We start from the raw sequence: 22,214 nt of genomic DNA, 5'->3' as shown, positions 1-22,214 counted from the left end.
TATTGTCTTAGTCCATTTTCTGCTGCTGTAACAGAATGCCACAGACTGGGTAATTTGTAAAGAAAATAAATGTACTACTTTCAGTTCTAGAGGCTAGGAAGTCCAAGTATGAGGGGTGATCATCTGGTCAGGGCCTTCCTGCTGCGTCATGACACGGCAGGAGACATCACATGGCAAGATAGAGCAAACCTGCTAGCTCAGATCTCTCTTCTTATAAAGTCACCAGTCCCGTCATGGAAGCCCTACTCTGATGACCATATCTAATCCCAATTACTTTCCAAAGGCCCTACCTTCAATAAACATGAATTTGGGGATTTGGTTTCCAATACATGAAATTTAGGGGACGTGTTCAAACCCCTACAGTGGCTGTACCATTTTACATTCCCTCCAACAGTACACAAGGGTTCTAATTTCTTGATGTTCTTGCCAACACTTGTTATTTGTGATGTTTGTGGTTTTTGTTGTTGCTGTTGAGATGTAGGAGTTTTTTTTTTTTTTTTTTAATGTTCTGGATATTAATACCTTGCCAGAGATGTGATTTGCAAATATTTTCTTATGAAATTTTGGGGATGTATTCCAACCATAGCAAGTATAAATCTAATAAGACATGAACAGGACTCATATGCTGAAAACTATCAAATATTGATTAAAGAAATCAAAGAAGATCTAAATTAATGGATACATACAGCGTTGTTCATGTATTTGGATGATGCAATATAGGAAAAATGTCACTTCTCCCCTAATTGATATACACATTTAGCACAATTCCTATCAAAATCCCAGAAAGATTTTTTGTAGATATAGATTTAAAACTTATATGGAAAGGCAAAGGAACTAAAGTAGCTGAAACAATTTTGAAGAATAAAGTGGGAAGAATCAGTCTAAATGACTTCAAGACATGTCGTATAGGTACAGTAATCAAGACTATGGCAGAGGTACAGACACACAGATCAATGGAACAGAGCAGAGAACCTACAAGTCATCCCACAGAAATATGCTCAACTGATTTTTTTTTCCACCAAGACATGAAAACAATTTAATGGTTGAAAGATAGACTTTTCAACAAATGCTGCTGGAGTAATTGGACATCTGTAGACAAACAAAAAACCTTGATCTAAGTCTCACATCTTATACAAAAATTAACTCAAAATGAATCACAAACTTAAAAGTATAAAACTTTTAGAGAAAAAAGAAAACCTTAAGGATCTGGGGCTAGGTAAATCATTCTTCTTAAACTTTACACCAAAAGCACAATCCATAAAAGGAAAAATTGATCAAAATGTAAAACCTTTTGCTCTATGAAAGACTCTGTTAAGATGAAGAGACAAGCTACAGAGTGGAAGAAAATAGATGTATACCTCATATCTGACAGATGAATAGTATTTAGAATATATAAGGAATATTTGAAACTCGACAGTAAAAACATCAAACCATCCAATTAGAAAATAAGCAAAAAATATGAAGCATCTCAACAAAGAGGATATACACATGGCAGGTAAGCACGTGAAAAGACGTTCAGGATCATTTCTCAATAGGGGAATGTAAATTAAAGTCACAGATATCACTACATCCTATTGGAATGGTTAGAAATTTTTGAAAAGTGACACCACCAAATGTGGAGAATCAGATTATTCACTGATTGCTGATGGGAATGTAAAATGGTACAGCCACTCTGGAAAACAGTCTGGCAGTTTCTTAAAAACGAAATGTGCACCTGCCATATGACCGAACAATTGTACTCCTGGGCATTTGTCCAAGACAAATTAAATCTTATGTTTGCATAAAAACCTGTACATGAATGTTTTTAACAATTTTATTCATAATCGTCAAAAACTGGAACCCACCCAGATGTTCTTCATCAGGTGTATTGTTAAACAAATTGTAGTACATCCATGCTATGGACTATATTACTCAACAATAAAAAGAAATAATGATACACACAAGCAACTTGGATGAATCTTAAAGGAATTACGTGAGTAAAATAATGACAGTACCAAAAGGTTACATACTGTATGACTTCATTTATATGACATTCTTCAAATGGCAAAATGATAGAAATAAAGATAGATGAGTGGTTGCCAGGGGCCAAGAAGAGAGGAAAGCAGGGAGGGGAGTAAGATGTGGCTATAAAAGGTCAACAGTAGAGTTCATTGTAGTGATGACATTTTTCTGCATCTTGATTGTAATCAATGCCAATATCCTGGTTCTGATATTGTACTATAGTTTTGTAATATGCTACGATTGAGGAAATTGGGTGACTGGTACATGGAATCTGTATTATTTCTCACAACTGCATGTGGTTTTACAATTATCCCAAAATTTAAAGTTTAATTTTAAAAGTCAAGATTTTTAGACTGCTGAATGATTCTATATTGCATGTAAAAATTTGTATCATTGTATTTATAACAACTGAAAAATACAGTTATGCTAAAAAAGATGTTAGAAGTTATTATGTTTCTTATAATAAATTTAGTTAACAGCAAGAATATCAACAATTATCCTTCTACTAGTCAATTAACAATATATTCATTACTTTTGTAAATGGAAATTGGGCCAGCATACTTCAGCCAGGATAGAAACGAACAGCTCATTTGCCACATTTTATGGTGGGCCTTAAGAGTGATTGTTTCAGTCAAGATTTGACAAAGGTATCAGGTAAGGTTTAGGTGTGGCTAATTTCCCAAAAACCAGGGTTGTACTTTTTTTTTTTCTTTTTTGGAGATAGGGTCTTGCTCTGTTGCCCAGGTTGGAGTGCAGTGGCACCATCAAGGCTCACTGCAGCTTTGACCTCCTAGGCTCAAGTGATCCTCCCGCCTTGGCCTCCTGAGTAGCTGGGACTACAGGCATGCGTCACCACATCCAGCTAATTTTTATTTTTTGTAGAGATGGGGTCTCCTTATGTTACCTGGGCTGGTCTCGGACTCCTGGACTCAAGCAGTCCTTCTGCCTTGGCCTCCCAAAGTACTGGGAAGCCAAGGTGTAAGCCACTGCACCTGGCCCCAGGGTTGTATTTTGATGATGATGTTAAAAAATGTATTGGGAAGACTGTTTTAGATTTTTATTGGCCTGCATAGACTTCTGTTTATTGAGGCTTCAATAAACATGCTTAGTTTTACTAGAGCAAGAACCATCTCCTCCTGACTGACAGTCCCAACTTCTTAGCAGAGTAAAACCTTTTTTTTTAAAATACGTATTTTGTAGCAATCTGATTGCTAAAGCAAAAATATTTATAGACTTTATGCCTAAGGCAGAAAATAGTGGAGTTTTTACTCCAATATTACAATGTTTTATTGAGAAGAAGCCTCTTAGGGGCATAAGTTCAAAGACAACTAGCTTATAAAAAAACTGATATTTATTTGACTTAGAATTTTCTCATGTGCTTTATCCAAAAGATAAAATTTAGCGTCAGAACACTTCACCTTGAATCCCAGCCCCGTAACTAACAAGCTGCCTAAGAAGTTAGTTGACCTTGTTGAGTCTCAGTGTCTTCATCTGTATAATGGGTATTAAAACAGAGATTGAATATATTAAATGAGGTGACATATGGATGGAACACAAATGCTCATTTACTGTACGCTATTACTCTACAAAAATATAATGTGTAAGAATAAATACAAGAGGAGTGTGTTGTCATTGCTGAACACTACTCCACTTCCAGAAACATGATGTGAGTACCTATTATGTGCAAGGGGCTGGGCTGGGCTGGGCTGCATGGAGTTCATAGTCAGGCAAAGAGACACAGAAAATTACAGTACAAGTTGGCCTGTGGTAAGTGTTAAAATAGACATGTAAAGTTGTGGTGGAAGGAGAGAGCAGAGCAGAGTAGGGCATTCTGGGAGTTAAGGGTCTTTGTCAGCCCCCTCAAAAAGCGAAACAGATTTAGGTGGGGCTGTGTTGGGGTCAGGAGCATGCTTGCTAAAGCCAGCCAGCTTTGGTTTGAATCCCTGCTGTGCTGCCGCTGGCTGTATGGCCTAGGGCAAGTTACCATGCCTCTCACTGCCTCAGTTCTCTTGTTTGTCATATGGGTGGCTGGGAGGGTTGAGCTAACTCATAAAGCATTTAGTACTGTACCTGGTGTAATAGTAAGCCTTCAGTAACTGCTTGTTATTATTTGTAGTACTAGTACTGGCTGCATTTGAAAACTTTCTGAAATACTTTCACACTTTGGGGATTTCAGGGTGTCAACTGTTACCTTATCAAGAATTAAAACTGGAGCCAAACAGTTTAGACCAAAGTATCAGCTTTATTCATTGACCAAAGTTGGCTGGGAGGGGCTGATTTAGGTGGGCTGCCTCGTTCATCATTCTAGAGTTAAACATGTGCACCCAAAGGTAGCCCTGGACAACTGCAGCCAATCTCTCCGGGCAGGGCCCACATAGGTGAAATCTCCACAGGCTTGGAAGACCAGGCTATACTCTCAGGGTCTCTCTGGCAGGCAGATCCTAGAAGGGCAAAGTATACTGGCTCCCTTACCCAAGTCCACCCAAAGCAAGTGGTCAACAGAAGCCCTCACCTCACTGCTTGGGAGTGCCCTGAAGGACAGAGGAAGGGAGTTTTACTCCCAACACAAACTTTCACACAAATTTGAATTTTGTTACTTTTTCTTGATTTAGTGAAAGCCATTTAGAGCACGACAGGGGCCAGTAACATTAACTTTGGCGCTGTATGCTTGCTTTCTTAAATAGATTAAGATCACTATCAACTTTTTTTGCACCTTCTCATAGGTTCTTGACATGTTTAGGAGTTGAGGGAGGGGATGTGGGATGTGTGAAAATAGTTGTGGCACAAGTTGGGGCAACTGAGACTCATCAACTGGAAAAGGTTACTTATCCACCCCAGGTACAATTGTCTTAACTGATTTAACCCTGCCAACAATCTGCAAGGGGTGCACTCAACATCTCCCATTTAGAGAAGAGGAGACTAAGATTCCAAGCGGGGGGTGTGGCTCGCCTGAGGTCCTGTGGCCAGTAAGTAGGTGCTGGAGCTGGGAGTTCACTCTGGAGTGTGTTCTTTTAACCACTATGCCGATTTATCTCCCTTAGCCTCAGTTTGAGAGATGTTTTCTTTAGTCTTCTAATGAGGCCTAGATACCCCGAGTCCTTGGGAGTTGGGAACTGGTAGGGTCCTGGCAGTCATCCCATAGACTCCCCTCATTTTATGTGTCGAAAGTGAGGCCCAGAATGCAGGCATTAGGAAGCTGTGTATCATCAGCGAGAGCTGGCTTCCAGGCCTCCTGGCTTACAACTTATTCTCCTATGACTTCCATCAGAATCACATTTAAGAAGAAAATGAAGCTCTGTGCATGTGTCTGAAATGGCTTATTTCAGGAGAGGGACATGGTGATCCAGAGAAAACATAATAGGTATCAACTGAGAGACTTTTGGGTAAGCCTCCATTGACCTTCTCCCCCCAACAATACCAAGAACACTGAGGATTTCATGGCAGTAGGCAAAGAATTATGTGAGTTTAAAAGCAGATTATCATCTCACCCCTTTGCACCCTTTTTCAAGTTAGTTTCTCCTTCTAGTGGCAAAGGCCTATTGACAAGGAGTTATAACTCCCATATATGAGGTTTGTGTTAGGCTGTTCTCACATTGCTACAAAGAAATACCTGAGACTGGGTAATTTGTAAAGACAAGAGGTTTACTGGGCTCACAGTTCTGCAGGTTTAACAGGAAGCATAGTGCTGGGATCTGCGTGGCTTCTGGGGAGGCCTCAGGAAGCTAACAATCATGGTGGAAAGCAAAGGAGATGCTGCTGTCTCACATGGCCAGAGTGGGAGCAAGGCAGCGGGAGGTGGCACACACTGTTAAATAACCAGATCTCAAAAGAATTCATTCACGGCCGGGCGCGGTGGCTCAAGCCTGTAATCCCAGCACTTTGGGAGGCCGAGACGGGTGAATCACGAGGTCAGGAGATCGAGACCATCCTGGCTAATACGGTGAAACCCTGTCTCTACTAAAAAATACAAAAAAAACTAGCCGGGCACGGTGGCGGGCGCCTGTAGTCCCAGCTACTCGGGAGGCTGAGGCCTGAGAATGGCGGGAACCCGGGAGGCGGAGCTTGCAGTGAGCTGAGATCCGGCCACTGCACTCCAGCCTGGGGGACAGAGCGAGACTCCGTCTAAAAAAAAAAAAAAAAAGAAAAAAAAAAAAAGAAGAATTCATTCACTAGCTCAAAGACAGTGCCCAGCCGTGAGAGATCCACCCCCATGACCCAAACACCTCCCACCAAGCCCCACTTCCAACATTGGGGATTAGAATCCAACACAAGATTTAGAGAGGACAACGTCCAAATCATATCAAGGTTCAATTGCACAATTTGGTTCTGCAGTGGACAATATTTTCATAAAGATTTTATTGTGAATGTTATTTTTTAGTTTTCAGTTTTTACTATCAATTTATAGACAAAGCATCAAAACATTAATTGTAGTTACAGAATGGAGGTTGGGAGGTAGAGAGGTGGAGGAAGGGTTAGTGGTATTGATTTCTTCAAAAAACCTGAAGGGAGTTAAGAGATATTTAACATTTGAGGAGTCAAAATAGGTTTAGGGCTGTAGTTTAAACGGTCTGACGATAGAGGCGCCATGCTGAGGCGGTATAGTAGAGTTGTTATGGGCACAAATCCAGAACTAGACTTCCGGGATTTAACTACTTGCTCTGCCACCTTGAACTCAGCCAGGTTACTTAAACTGCGCCTTGGTTTTCTTGTCAAAACATGGGACCAGTAATAGGTGTTTTTTTTTTGTTTTTGTTTTTGTTTTGTTTTGTTTGAGACAGAGTCTGGCTCTTGCCCAGGCTGGAGTGCAGTGGTGTGATCTCGGCTCACTGCAACCTCTGCCTCCCAGGTTCAAGTGATTCTCCTGCCTCAACCTCCCAAGTAGGTGGGATTACAGGGGCCTGCCACCACGCCTGGCTAATTTTTTGTATTTTTAGTAGAGATGGGGTTTCACCATGTTGGTCATGCTGGTCTTGAACTCCTGACTTCAAGTGATCCACTTGCCTCAGCCTCCCAAAGTGCTGGGATTACAGGTGTGAGCCACTGTGCCCGTCCATAATAGTTTTTATCTTATGAGGTTGTTCTGAGAATAAAATGAGTTAATACAGTGCTTAGAAGAGTATCTGAAACATAAAAATCATGAGTGTTTTTTATGATGCAGCAGCTGCTGAAGGAAAACAAAAGAACTCAAAATTAGCATTTCAATCAACAGAGATTGGGAAGAGGGAGGTAGTAGTTCGAGAGTTAATTTTCTCATCTTTTAAAATGGGAGGTTAATAGACACTGTTTAAAGTTGACAAATCAAGAAATGGAAGCATAACTATCACAATGGAAGCAATTCTCAGAATTAAAAATAGATCTAGTTAAGTGTGGTTATTACTGGGGAATGAAGCTCTGAGAGACTTACTATTTTGAGGTTTTTATTACCATAAGCATATACTACTTTTATTTATTATCAAATTTCTTGATGTGTAGTTAACAAATGATAAACCTCAAATATTTAAAGTATGCAATTTGATAAGCTTTGACATAAATACAGACATGTAAAGCCATCACCACAATTAAGGTAAACATATCCATCCTCCCACAAAAAGACAAATTTAAGCTTCTTAGTCTGAATACTCTGTGTTTAGTAACTTATGTATAGACTTTGTCTTTTAGCTATACCATCAGTTAATTCAGATACCTTTTAATGACTTCAAAGATTATTTTAATGATAATACAGTGATTTTTTTGAATCTGTGTCATGTGATCTTATGCATCCTGAGTGAAACCGTAAAGCTAGTAAGAACCTCCAGTGATTCTTTTCTGATGATTTGTTTTCATAGAACATTCAGTGGTCAGAAGATAGGATTTCCAACTTTGGAATGGGGAACACAGATGGTTAAAATCTTCCCAGGCTATTACAACTATTTGCTTTTTAAAAATTCCTGCCATTCCTTCTGACCAGGGCTTTCTGAATGTGTATGCTGCATGTTCAATTAGGATTCACAGGCCTCAGGTACAACAAGAATGTTGTTGCTAAAATCAATGTCCTTGCTGAATAAAACTGGGCTTTCCCTCCCCTCCAGGAACAGCCACTTACCTCTTCCCGCCTGGAGCTCCCCTTTGGCCATGCAGCTGGTGCTGGGGCGGGGAGCAGGCACCCTCCTCTCAGTGGCGGCCACATCGGGGAGTTTAATTCTGGAGTCCCAAATATGAATTGGAAATGTAATTTCAATAGAAACCAGGTTAAGCTTTGCAGTTAACTCAGCTTTATGATACCATCAATGCAATATAGCTGAGCTGTGCTTGCTCTGGGTCCAAGGTGGGGATTTCTGTGGTTTTTTGGTTTTGTTTTCCTGGGCTGCTTTGGACATATAACTGCCTTTTTTTTTTTTTTTTATCATTGGTTTTTTGAGGAAAATGCATTCAGTATTCCAAACGGAAACTAATGAACTTTTTGAACACAGCCTGTTCACAATAGCTTGTAATAGCACTTGACAGAAGGGGTTTTCGTTTAAGGTAATGTAGTTAGTCTTAGCCTAAGGGCGACACGTTTCTCCAAATCATAGACTTCCCTGAAAATTATAGGACAAATGTGTTAGGATTGATCTGATATCGAATGAAACTTAGAGGGCAAATGTGTTAGGATTGATCTTGTTGGTTTTACTTAGAGGATTATGATGTTTTTTAGGGAATGGGCTGTTGAACTTAATGGCATCTTTCACAGGTCAATAGTAACATGTCCATGATGATGATATTCTGTATTTTAACTAACAGGTTTTCAGGAGGCCTGATATAAGGGTAAGGATATTTGGCTTTCAGCAGGTGGGCCTCCTACTTGTGTGTGTCTGTGCTTTATCGAACACTTAGTCTATTTAGTGTTCTTTACCTTCTCACTGGTTTTTATGAATCACTCAGATCAATTTGCTCTGCTGTGTTATAGCTTTAAGTGTTCACTAGAAACGCTTTATTTGTTACAATGTTTTTATGTGCAATAAAAGCCAATGTGTGTGAGGGCAGGATGCTAAAATTGTTACCAGTGTGCAATATTGACTTTTGTTGTACTACATGAATTATGACCAAATGGATATTCATGACTGGGGTTATAAGGCTAGGGCTACTGAGGTCTCTTTTAATCTTGTTTATTGTGTAATTCATGCTACAGAATTTAGCAACTAAAAAAAATGGTTAGTTGGCTGTCCTATCTAAGTAAGATTTCAAGTCATGTTTGTGTTTGCATGTTGAATCCAAAAAGCAGAAGTGCTAATCTTGAAGTTAAATCTAGCAAAATCAATCCCAGTTACTATTTTTTAAAATACAGATATAGTGGGTTACAGCTTATATTTTCCTCATGATTTTCCTTCCCTTTATTTCAGAATATTCATAAAGCAAGACAAAGATTGGTAATGTGCATGCATTTAACAGACAGAAAATTAACCTATTTCTATTCAAGGAAAACAATGTGGATTTTGATAGTATAATAACTTCAGTTTTAAAGTTTTAATCTTATTGAAGCCAACGAAGTAGTACAAAAATAAGCAAGTTAAGTCTTGTTATTCTAGTTGGTTTTCCTTTCTTTAGTCTTGTTTTCACCATGTTTTCTTTTGCTTATGAGAATCATTTTCTTTCATTGATTCACATTGTTAAATATTAGTGCTTGGCTTTACACTTGCATGAACTTTGAAATGTTGTATTTTTTGTTCATTGAGCTTTCTGTTTCTAAAAACTTAATGATTCAATTTTCTTTGTATTTAAAAAATGGAAATTTCAAAAAACTGGCTGCACTGAAAAATTACACTGCCTTGAAGTGTGCTAAACTATACCAACTGTGCACTGAATTCAATCTGATGATAGAGTATAAAAGTACATTAAGGAGTTATTGGACTTGATTGACAAAAATGGAAGGTGGGAAATAGTAAATTCTTTTAAAGTTTTACTATTTCTTCACTGGTTGCCTTTGTAAAAACGATAGTCATTGCAACCAAAGTTTCATGAAGCAAAAATATATATAGGCTAATTTGAATATTTTTAGCCTCAGAGACTTGATAGAACTTTAAAAAGAGATTACAATCTTGTCATCTTCAGTATTCATATTCTTTTTACCACCTGCTGAATAAAAAGCCCAATTTTTAAAGTTTCAAAAAATAATAGATTCTATAAAGAAATTAAGAACAGTATACCTTTAAAGGGATTGGAAAAAATTAAATGAAGATGTGTGGCCTTTTCGTTGTTTCTTGGAAGTGTGTTGATACTGTAATTAGAAATATTTAATATGATACTGATTTATAAATCACAGAATTTAATTAGCAATAAGCAATAAGAAACAGACGTGTATATATGTGTATACACACACACACACACACATATATATAATCTCCAGCATGTGATATATGCATGTGTGCAGTGGAATTGATCCCTGAGCAATGTAATATGAATACTTACTGTGTTTAAAATACATGTCTATAAACTGCCTTTGTATTTTGGCTTGACTTTGCCCTTTGCCAGGTTTCTGTGGTATGCTTTATTTTCTGTGAGCACGTTATGTGCCTGTTATTTTGTTTCTTTGCTATATGCTGTGTATTGCTTGGTTTTGAAAAGACAGTACATTCTTTGAAATTCGTGATGTTTGTTTGCTTTTCATTTTTCTACCCCAACACAAACACAGAGTAGATACTCCATTTTAGGCTGAGGATGCTATAGATGGCCTACACGTTATTTCCTTAACTCCAAGGGGGAAAATGTTGTGATTTGCAAAGTCATGAAAGGTGTGTCGACTTTTACATGCTTACTGTCTCCTTAAAAAAGAAATTCTGTCCTTTCACCTGTCTGTTTGCACGTGTTTCTCTTTCTCCTCTTTGCTTTTTCTTGTCCATGCACCTGGTGCTGTGCAGGAGATTCAGGAAGAACACAATGGCTACCCTTCTGAAGCTGAAGCTGATCAGGTGGCAAGTTCTACATGTTCATCTGTTTGTAGCTACAGATCATGTATTTAGAAGCCATTTCATTCTAGACTTCTAGATAATCAAAGCTTTCCAGATGCTTTTACCACAATAGTAGTGCCCTCCTGTCCAAATTTGCTAGATTCCATATGACATTATTTGCAAAAATTGGTTTATCCAACATTTTGTCAACTAGAAATTTGTTTGTCTGTGTTTCTCGGTTTGCCCATATAGGGTTATTGATGGGGTTAATGACCCTCCATCACGGTTGGATTCTGCAGTGCCTTTACATAGACATAGAGGGGACAGATACATATGCTAAGGGTGCTCCTTGAGGGTGCACACTTTGCTTTCTTCAAATATGCATGATCTGTGCCCAACACAGTACCTGGTACCATGTAGATAGTTGTGGAATTGGTACATATATTAATCAGAATACAAAATTATTCATAGAGTATTCTTGAGTGCTTACTCTGCTCAGTACCTCTAGACCCTCTCTGGAGTCTTTTAAAGCTGCAGTACTTTCCCCAATGCTTATGTGAAACCAAGAGAAGAGCAGCTCCAGGGATGTGTGGCATGCCCCAGGTGCTCAGCTACACCATTGTCCACCATCATCCAGCCCCACCCTCCTTTGGTGACCCCGGAAGCAACTTGAAGAGCCCAGTTTGAAAGCCACTGCTTTTGGCATGCAACCATTATATAAACGATCCACCTGGTGGCTTGGATTCAGGCTAAGGAGAAAAGTAGCAAAGAGGCCAGGGTTGTTGGGTGGGCTGGAGCCCTCAGGAACAAATTCAGGGAGCTGGCAGACTTCGGCTAGACCTTCAGGGTCACTGGAACAAAGTTGGGATGAGGTCATCAGAGGGAGTTCCCCAGTTGGGCAGCACTTTGAGCCACGGCACCAAGAGGAATGGGTGTGTTTATGAAATCAAATTTAGTTCATAAGGATATTCCATCCTTTGATTGTGCTGAACATGGGTTGGATAAATCAAGGGTCAAATCATGTCCTGTGCAACCTCGTAGTTGCAGTAAAAGCTTAACGTAGCATAAGTGTGAGTCCCTTCTCCTAACAGCAGCTTCATAAAGGGAATCTACTATACTCACCAAAGCAAACAAAAAACCTCCAAGCTTTTAAAACTCTTCTCCTCTTGAGTTTCTATGCTAAAGCTAAATGTGTTTCTTTTACAAAAGGAATCTCCTATGGGGAAATCTGAAGCAACTGGGTCACATCTTTGTTTTATTCCAATAGTTGTTCTTTTTTGCCATTTAAAAAGCATGTCCCAGATTTATCATTAGTGAGAGATTTGCCTTACTATGTCTCACTGACATATTTACACAGAAGTTTCAAGCCAAACTTGACATGACTATGGGAAGAGAAGAGAAATGCTTGATTTTCAACTTCTATCTTGAGAGCATTGTGTATTCTTAAAATGGTCCTAATCACCTCTGTCTCCTATATGCAACATTTTATTAGTCCTGGATTGAGGACTTTAAAATGTTTGATGTGGCTTGCTCTAGAGAGAGTCATACCTTTCCTAAGCTCCTCTAGATTCAGTTGATTAAAGCAGCTTGCTTTAGTAATTATATTTCAAAATAATCTACTTCCATTTAATTTTAACATATAAGAAACTTAAGTGTGTATAGTACATGATAATATTTAGCCATTAAAATATTTCGCTTTAACAATATAACATTTGAAGTAATTTAAAACTCTGATATTGATTAAAGTAGCTTTCTCACTTCGTGAGATGCTATACAATTAGTCACTAGTTCAGGCAATAAAGCAGACTTTCAAATTAAGGCTTCTAAGACTGGAGATCTTTTAGTGTTTCTAAAACCAGACATAAGTATACATGTTAGTTTATGCTTTATTGCATAAAATATATTCCCAAAACAGATGTGAGTATAAAAATGAATCCATTAATCATTCTCCACACCCACCCTTAATGTGTTAACTTCCAAAAACTTTTGGCTGAAAATGTCTTTAAAAACCAGTCTGGACTAAACATTTGAATTGAATTAACTGTTTGGAGGTAATGATGATTCCTAATCTATATTATTTTAACCATGCACCTTTCAATAAGGAGGAGGATGGACCATGTCATTTTGTGCTCTCCCAGTAGAATTAACATACCCCTGACCAACATTTAACATTGAATTTGCTATTTATAGTTTGGCTGTCTTCCTTTTATAAAATTTGATGAAACTGCTATGTGTAGTATTTCTAAATTGAACTTTAAGTCCTTTAATAAAACATAGTGAAATATTCTTGCAACTATGAAAATAATTACTATTTTGAATTTTCAATAATTTAGAATTATAAAAGACATCCATTTAAAAATATTTTGCTTTACAAAATTATGCTGAAAACTTAGTATTATTTGACCTGTTTTCCACTGAACACTAGTGGCCTCCGATGTTAACAGGTGGAAAAAGCAGTCCCGATCAAATAGGTATGAGAAATGCATTATACTCTAGCGCCCTCTTGCTGATTTGGTGTGCATTAACACACTAAAGATGTCTCACTAAAAAAAGCAGCTGAGGCCGGGCGCGGTGGCTCACGCCTGTAATCCCAGCATTTTGGGAGGCTGAGGCGGGTGGATCACGAGGTCAAGAGATCGAGACCATCCTGGCCAACATGGTGAAACCCCGTCTCTACTAAAAATACAAAAATTAGCCGGGCCTGGTGGCGTGCGCCTGTAGTCCCAGCTACTCGGAAGGCTGAGGCAGGAGAATGGCTTGAACCCAGGAGGCAGAGGTTGCAGTGAACCGAGATTGTGCCACTGCACTCTAGCCTGGTGACAGAGTGAGACTCCGTCTCAAAAAAACAAAACAAAACAAAACAAAAAAACAGCTGAACTTGTTTTGCTTAACCCAGCATTTCCCAAACTTTTATTTATTTATTTATTTATTTTTAAGACTATTCACATCTCTTGGGAAAGTAATGCTCTGTGAAATACAGCTTTGGAATTGCTGGGGGTTTTGACCACCTTATTCTTATTCATGACACATTATGTCAGAGATGCCGAGGAGAAAGTGACTGGTTTCCTTGGCAGCATTTCACAGGGTGGCGGTACCTCGGAGTAGGCCCCGAGTTCAGGCTTTGGTCCCTAACTTTGTAGTTCAAGAACACGATTTTCTTACTTCCTCTCAATTATCTGGCACTATCCAACCAAGCTCACAAGGGACTGGCTACTGGGCTGCAGTGCCAATCTGCTAATTTTAAAACGTGGGCATGTATTCTTCTGGCCATCTAAGGTATCCTTTTCCTAGCATCATTGTAGCCAGGAAACCTAGTAAATCATTAGCAATTTTCTTGGTGAGTGTGAAATTACTGCAAAGTGAATTGTCTTGGGACGTGCCTGATGAAAACACCCTGCTCCGCAGTAGGGATTGAATACTGTTGCCTGCCTGCCAGATGAGAGCACACTCTCTCATGGCCTGGATTGGGTGAACACTGAACTTCACTCTTCATGTCCCTGGTCATACACTTTGTGCATACATGTCCATGTGCACGAGCACGCACACACACACACACACACACACACACACACAGAGAGAGACAGACAGCTGGGCTGCAGTACCAAAGCCTAGGCCTTTCCTTAGTTGTGTACTGTACTGAGACTATTCTCTGGTTATTTTAATTAGACTTCTGGCCTTCCCAAACTGTCTCATAGGCTGGGTTATTTCTACAGTTAGCTAAGCACCTATATCTCATGTTGGTTTTATTTGTATTAGTTTCATGCTCAAAAGGTAACCTTTTTCTGACCTTATTTGCAAATTTTAGAGACACCTTTTAATAGTTATCTGTGTAGTGATTACAGTATCTTTCTGTCATGTCAAGCCATTTCTGTATTAATGCTTCCTAACTGTGAAATTTAAATATGTTGTAACAATTTGCTAGAATATGCAGCATGATGTCTTGTGATGCTGAGCTTTGAAATTGTCTTTTGAGGGGTTGGGTGCTTATTTTGCACGCTTCTGTAGCCTTATAGTGACATCACAGAACATCAAAATTTTTCACAAGTATACAGAAAGTGAGATTTACTCCTGTTTGGTGTTTTTTTGTTTGTTTGTTTTGTTTTTTGTTTGTTTTTGCCAGGCTCTAAGGGATGGAAATAAGCTGGCACAGATGGAAGAGGCTCCACTTTTTCCAGGAGAATCAATTAAAGCCATTGGTAAGTTTTGTGTGTACACTTTGCTTGTTGAGAGCCATAAAATGAAATGGCACTTAATTTGCGAGTGGAGGTGATGTGTGTGCTGGAGATCAGCCAGACCAACTTAATTAGGGGACAAATGGACTAGATCTATTCATCCTCATTAGTGTCATCATGACCTAAGAGATAGAAGACTGTAGAGGATCCCGTTAAGTTCCAATTGAGTATTTGATGGCGTTCCCAACAGAAGAGGAGCCTGACTTTTCCTGGTGAACTGAAAGCTGATTAGACACTCAATGTAATGTCAGTTCACTGCTTTGTTGGAATCCTTCAGTATAAGGAAAATTTATCAATAGGAGATCTATATCATGTTTTAATAACAGTTTTGAGAACTTAGCAAAGAAATTTTAGTGGTTTATCAGATCCCAAAAAGTACAATTTTGGTGCATGGCAAGGGCTTGTATTGCCATCCTGGCTTTTAAAGGTGATGGCATGAGGGCTTCCATATCCCTCCATGGTGTATTGCCAGGCCTTTCAGGGAGTAGTTGATTGTGCCATGGGTGGATGGGAGGGGAAGCTGGATGCGACCCATTCATCTCATCACTTGGTTGGGTTGGACAGTCTGGTTTTCTAGACTGTTTCCTTCTTCCATCATGGCTTTCTCCCAAAGAGGCACACTCAGTCTCAGAGTATAGTCATCTTGTGCCAAGAATATTTGAGTAGCGGGGCTCTCCCACCAGATCCTCCAATCAATTACTGCTGCTGTATATCCTAGTCTGTGTCTGTGGACCATGCTTATCTTCTCCTTGGTTTTGAAATTCTTTATTTCCTTGAGTTCTAGGACTTCATTCTATCCTGGCAGTCCTCTTACCTCTTTGTTCCTTCTCTGGGCGTTCTTCTAGCTCTGCCCTCATACTGCTTTCTTAATGATCTGTTTAAAATGCAGAGGTAATTATGTCATGCCCCTGCTTCTTCTTCAGACAGTAAACAACACAGATTTAAAATGTAAAATGTGAAGAGGTTGTTTTTCACTTTAGTTTTATAATTTGTCAGTGAGTCAAAGTCAGCTCAGAAAAGATTAGAGCTCATGTAAGTGATTGACAACTTTGCACATCAGATACATATTTTGAATGAGCAGGGAACCTTTATAAAAGCTTGGACTGCAAGCTCACAGTTGTTGTAGTAAGAAGAGAAGGCTTCAGTGGATTTAGCTGCGGTCCTGTTGCTCTTTCTCTCCCGTTTTCTTTTCCTTTCACTCTGGAAGCAGAGCTCAGAGAGAGAAACTCCTGCCTGGCCCCACTCCAGTACAAATTATTGGAAATATCTTAGAGTTAGATCTTAAGACATCCTTAAGTGATGTAAGTATGCTTCATGCTCCTCCAGTGGCTTGCAAAGGGTAAGTAAATTGACCCTCTACTTTTTAATAAAATATATTCCTGGAGGCAAAGTATTAAAATAGGTCATTGTGAAGTAAAGTACTCCATCTAGAGTATTATTTCAGTTTGTCATTGTCAGAACGTGAAGAGTTTTGACACAGTGTACACCTGAAAAACCATCATCACAGTCAAGGTAACAAACATATCCATCACCTCCCAGAAGTTTTCGTTTCCTTATGCCCCTTTATAATCCCTACTTCCTCTGCCTTCTCCCCCATCCCCAAGGATGATGGCCTCCAGCTCCATCCATGTTCCTGCAAAGGGTATATGATCTCATTCTTTTTTATGGCTGCAAGTATTCCGTAGTGTATATGTACCACATTTTATTTATCCAATCTGGCATTGATGGACATTTAGGTTGATTCCATGACTTTGCTATTGTGAATAGTGTTGCAGCAGACATACATGTGAGTGTGTCTTCATGGCAGAAGAATTTATATTCCTTTGGGCATATACCTAGTAATGGGATTGCTGGGTCAAATGGTAGTTCTATTTTTAGCTCCTTGAGGAATCGCCACACTGCTTTCCACAACGGTTGAACTAATTTACACTCCTACCAACAGTGTATAAGCATTCCCTTTTCTCTGCAACCTTATCATCTGTTTTTTATAACTTTTTAATATAATAATAGCCATTCTGACTGGTGTGAGATGGTATCTCACTGTGGTTTTGATTTTCATTTCTCTAATGTTCAGTGATACTGAGCTTTTTTTCATATGCTTATTGGCTGCATGTATGTCTTCTTTTGAAAAATATCTATTCTTGTCCTTTGCCCACTTTTTTTTTTTTTTTTGAGACGGAGTCTCGCTCGTCACCCAGGCTGGAGTGCAGTGGCGTGATCTCGGCTCACTGCAAGCTCTGCCTCCCGGGTTCACACCATTTTCCTGCCTCAGCCTCCTGAGTAGCTGGGACTATAGGCGCCCACCACCACACCCAGCTAATTTTTTGTATTTTTATAGAGACGGGATTTCACCGTGTTAGCCAGGATGGTCTTGATGTCCTGACCTCGTGATCCGCCCGCCTCGGCCTCCCAAAGTGCTGGGATTACAGGCGTGAGCCACCTCGCCCGGCCACTTTGCCCACTTTTTAATGGGGTTGTTTGTTTTTTTTTCTTGTAAATTTGTTAAATTCCTTGTAGATGCTGGATATTAGACCTTTGTCAGATGCATAGTTTGCAAATATTTTCTGTTCTGTAGGCTGTCTGTTTACTTTGTTGATAGTTTCTTTTGCTGTGCAAAAGCTCTTTAGTTTCATTAGATTCCATTTGTCAATTTTTGCTTTTATTGTGATTGCTTTTGGCATCTTTGTCATGAAATCTTTGCCAGTTCCTGTGTCCAGAATGGTACTGCCTATGTTGTCTTCCAGGGTTTTTATAGATTTAGGTTTTACATTTAAGTCTCTAATCCATCTTGAATTGATTTTTGTATATGGTGTAAGGAAGGGATCCAGTTTCAGTTACCTGCATATAGCTAGCTAATTATCCCAGCACCATTTGTTGAAAAAGGAATTCTTTCCCTATTGCTTGCTTTTGTTGAAGATCAGAGGGTTGTAGGTATGCACCCTTATTCCTGGGCTCTCTATTCTGTTCCACTTGTCTATGTGTGTCTGTTTTTGTACCAGTACCATGCTGTTTTGGTTACCGTAGGCCTGTAGTATAGTTTGAAGTCTGGTAACATGATGCCTCCAGCTTTGTTCTTTTTGCTTAGGATTGCCTTGGCTATTCTTTTTGGTTCTATATGAATTTTTAAATAGTTTTTTCTAGTTCTGAGAAGAATGTCATTGGTAGTTTGATAGGAATAGCATTGAATCTATTAATTGCTTTGGGCAGTATGGCCATTTTCACGATATTGATTGTTCCTATCCAGGAGCATGGAATGTGTTTCCATTTGTTTATGTCATCTCTAATTTCTTCAAGCAGTATTTTGTAATTCTCATTGTACAGATCTTTCACTTCCCTGGGTAGCCATATTCCTAGGTATTTTATTATTTTTGTGGCTATTGTGAATGGGGTTGCATTCCTGATTTGGCTCTTGGCCTGGCTGTTGGTGTATAGGAAAGCTAGTGATTTTTGTATGCTGATTTTGTATCCTGAAACTTTATCAAAGTTGTTTATCAGCTGAAGGAGCTTTTGGGTTGAGAATACGGGGTTTTTACTTTTTAGAATTCTATTTTATGTCTTATGCTTGCATATTAGCTATAATTGTTTGTTTTGTTATGTAACTAGTTATTTTACATCTTTATGTCTACCTTCAAATGATTGTATGCTGCTTCATGTACAGGATAAGAACCTTACAGTAGTATACTTCCATTTGTCCCCTCCCACCCTGTGTGCTGTTGTTGTCATCTGTTTTACTTTTACATATGTTATAAACCCCACAATATATAGTTTTTGTTTTTGTTTAAACAGTCAGTTATCTTTTAAGGATAATGATAATAATGCCTCAGTATCCTACAGAAGCACTTGCCAATCCGCTCCCTGCCAACTTCTCTGGCGTCGTGTTCCACTGTCCTCACTGCACCCATTGATCCAGGCATACTAACCTCTAACAACTTATCACTGTGCCCTTCCTCCTTTCCTTCTCTTACTCCCCCTACCCACTTTCCTACTGAGTTAAATTGATCCTTTTCTGAACTTTCATTGTAGTACTTTATATCCACATTTTTATTTTAGCTTTTGTCAGCCTCTAGTACAGGGATCCCCAACCCATGGGCTGTGGATCAGCACTAGTCCACGGCCTGTTAGGAACAGGGCTGCACAGCAGGAGGTGAGCAGCGGGCTATTGAGCATTACCGCCAGAACTCCATCTCCTGTCAGATCAGTGGTTAGATTCTCATAGGAACACAAACCCTATTGTGAATTGCGCATGTGAGGAATCTAGGTTGTATGCTCCTTATGAGGGTCTAATGCCTGATAATCTGAGGTGAACCAGTTTCATCCTGAAACCATCCCCCTACCTCCGCCCTGGTCCATGGAACAATTGTTTTCCATGAACCGGTCCCTGCTGCCGAAAAGGTTGGGGACCTCTGCTCTAGTATAATGGCGATTTTTCTGTGTGGTATCTCTCACAGGTCATGGGCAGCTCATGGACAGGAACTGTTTCCAATTATACCCAGAATCCCAGCAATAGAAGGCTCTCAGTACAAAAGGAGTTACAGAAAAGTTAAATGGAAGTAGTTTGAGAATTTGGTTCAGTGACATTAAAGCCTTTTGTTGTCTCACTTGGACTCATATATAGCTATGTATATTCTTGTCATTCCAGTGGAATGGCACTTTGGGAAAGCATGAAGATGTGGTGTCTTTGTGATAGATGTTAGCTTCTTAACACTAATAGGGATTAAATATGTCATGCACTTAATAGATATTAACAAAAAGTTAAAACTGATAAGGAAGCCGACAAGGAATTTGAAACAAGTTTTTTTTCCACTTCATTGATGTGGTTCTAGGTTTTGTCTATGGCAGTAGTTGCTACTTTGGCCCTTTTCTTTCAGTGAAAGATGTCATGTATATCTGTCCAGTTATGGGAGCAGTGAGTGGAACCCTGACAGTGACGGACTTTAAGCTGTACTTCAAAAATGTCGAGAGGGTGAGTTTTTTAAAGTGTGTTTTATTTTAAAAGAAACACTTTGGAGCACTAAAAGAAGAATGTAAAAAGACCCCTGAAATCCCATTACCCTGAGATAACCACAGGTTGAGTTTTGAGATGTACATCTTTGCAAACAGATGTTTGTATCTTGAAAACAAAGGCTGTTAAAGTACTGCTTAAACCTGGGGGGGAAATTCCATTGTTGTCTCAATATATATTTCATAAGGAATGCTATCAATCAGACTTCAGTTTAGCTGGGACAAAGAGGAAATGCGAAGTAAACAAACATATTTTGTAACCCAGCAAAGACTTAAAATATGAAAACTGTTGACTGACACTAATAGACATTGATCTTAATTTTTAAACCTAGGACCCACATTTTATCCTTGATGTTCCCCTTGGAGTGATCAGCAGAGTTGAGAAGATTGGAGCACAGAGCCATGGAGACAATTCCTGTGGTATAGAGATAGTGTGCAAGGTATAATAGAAACACAAGCAAAAACTAAAAGATCTGAACTTTTTCTCCCTCAGTCTCTTCATGGTCTTTGGACAGTAGAATAATTGTACTGCTAGTAACTCAAATGTTTTCGGGATAGCAACCTCTTCAAATCTCATATCGAATTTAAACTATTATGTAGCCCTTTGAAATAAACCTTTTCTATTGAAGTACAGTTGTTCCTTGGTATCAGTGGGCGATTGATTCCAGGACCTCCGCCTCAGATACTAAAATCCATGGATGTCCAAGTCCTTTATATAAAATGATGTAGTATTTGCATATAACCTAAGAACATTCTCCCGTATACTATAAATCATCTCTATATTGCTTATAATAACTAATACAGTGTAAACACTATGTAAATAGTTGTTATACTGTATTGTTTAGGGAATAGTGACAAGAAAAAATGTCTCTGCATGTTCAGCACAAATGCAACCATCCTTTTAAAAAATATTTTCTATCTGCAGTTGTTCGAATCCTCAAATGTGGAACCCATGGATAGTAAGGGCCGACTGTATTTCTAATTAATGTGGACCTGTAACCTAAGTGATTATTTGTCACATCTCAGAGAAATCAAGTGAAAAGCAGAGATCAATACATTTTCCCAGTTTGTTGTTTTAAGACTACGTTCAGAACAGTGTGGATGGTCAGAGACTTCCTAAAGGGACAGCAGTGGTCCATAAATTTTGTGATAAAAAATGAGATTAAGTTTCTTGGCTATGCTGGAATCTTTATGTTGAGCTGGGCTTGTTTGTTTATTTTGTACCCTTCTAATAATTTAAGTAGAAATGTGTGTGATAACTTTAATCATGAAGTCATGTAGGACCCACTCTTAACTGATGTATTTTATTCCCAGTGACTTTACTTTGATAATGTGGTTTACCAAAAACCCTACCTGAAGTACCAGGAAAGAGATCCTGCCTGCAGGATCATCAGGGCCCCTTCCAAATTTTGGGTTAGGATTCCTTACAATCTATTTGTTTTGATTCAGTCTCTGAGGATAGCTCCCTCTGGTTGGTCCTAGACTGCGCTCAAAACCATTTTTTTTTTCCCAAAGAACACTTTACTCTTCCAGATCATGAATCTGTTGGCTTACTAAACTCACTTTAGGCACTACCTGACAACTGTCCTTCTCAGGCAGGGTTCCCCATATGGAACAGTGGCAAGCAGAGGGATGACTTGATTGGTTCTGCAATTTTGAAACATGTCGTCCCCTTTCTCATGACGCTTGAGTATCTTCCCATTATCCTTAGACTAAAGGAAAAACTCTCCTTACAAGACTTCTCTGCCTGACCCCCTTTCCACTGCAGCTTCGTCTCAAACTGCCCTCCTCTCATTCTGGCCATCCCAGTCACATGGGCTTTCCTTTGGTGGTTCATACTTGACACACACCGCGCCACCGCCCCGCCCCAGAATCTTTGCACGTGCTCTTTCCTTAGCTCGTAAGCAATCTTAAATAGCAATCTGAAATAGCAAGTCAGCTCAGTCAGCCACCAAGGTGTATGTGTGTAGCCATGTAGCTTAGAGGGAGAGCATTTCAGGAAATTATGTTGCTTAGGCAGGCGTCCTGGGGCTCTTTTACTAAGGTATTTTTATGGCCAGGGTGAGCATTTGCTAAC

General features: G+C 39.2%; 1 protein-coding gene across 12 annotated transcripts in view; it reads left to right on the top strand.

The window, feature by feature from the left end:
* The window catches only part of MTMR1 (myotubularin related protein 1), a 72,829-nt gene that overhangs the window by 7,236 nt on the left and 43,379 nt on the right, over window positions 1-22,214 (top strand). For 7 of the 12 annotated variants that reach the window (XR_004180690.1, XM_031660734.1, XM_017953753.3 and 4 more), the window contains exons 2-6: window positions 8,761-8,784; window positions 10,875-10,925; window positions 15,025-15,100; window positions 20,005-20,099; window positions 20,470-20,577. Coding sequence is in view for 11 of the 12 variants with exons in the window: in XM_031660734.1 (XP_031516594.1) it covers window positions 8,761-8,784; window positions 10,875-10,925; window positions 15,025-15,100; window positions 20,005-20,099; window positions 20,470-20,577 (354 nt within the window). In the remaining variant the exon portion in view is untranslated. Of the gene's footprint in view, window positions 1-8,760; window positions 8,809-9,359; window positions 9,387-10,874; window positions 10,926-15,024; window positions 15,101-20,004; window positions 20,100-20,469; window positions 20,578-22,214 lie in introns of all 12 variants that reach the window. The other 5 variants (XM_017953755.3, XM_031660730.1, XM_031660732.1 and 2 more) reach the window with 5 other exon arrangements.

Source organism: Papio anubis, chromosome X, assembly GCF_008728515.1.
Source record: "Papio anubis isolate 15944 chromosome X, Panubis1.0, whole genome shotgun sequence".
Lineage (NCBI taxonomy): Eukaryota > Metazoa > Chordata > Mammalia > Primates > Cercopithecidae > Papio > Papio anubis.
Note: the sequence above shows the minus strand (reverse complement) of the source record. Positions and strands in the feature narration are given on the sequence as shown.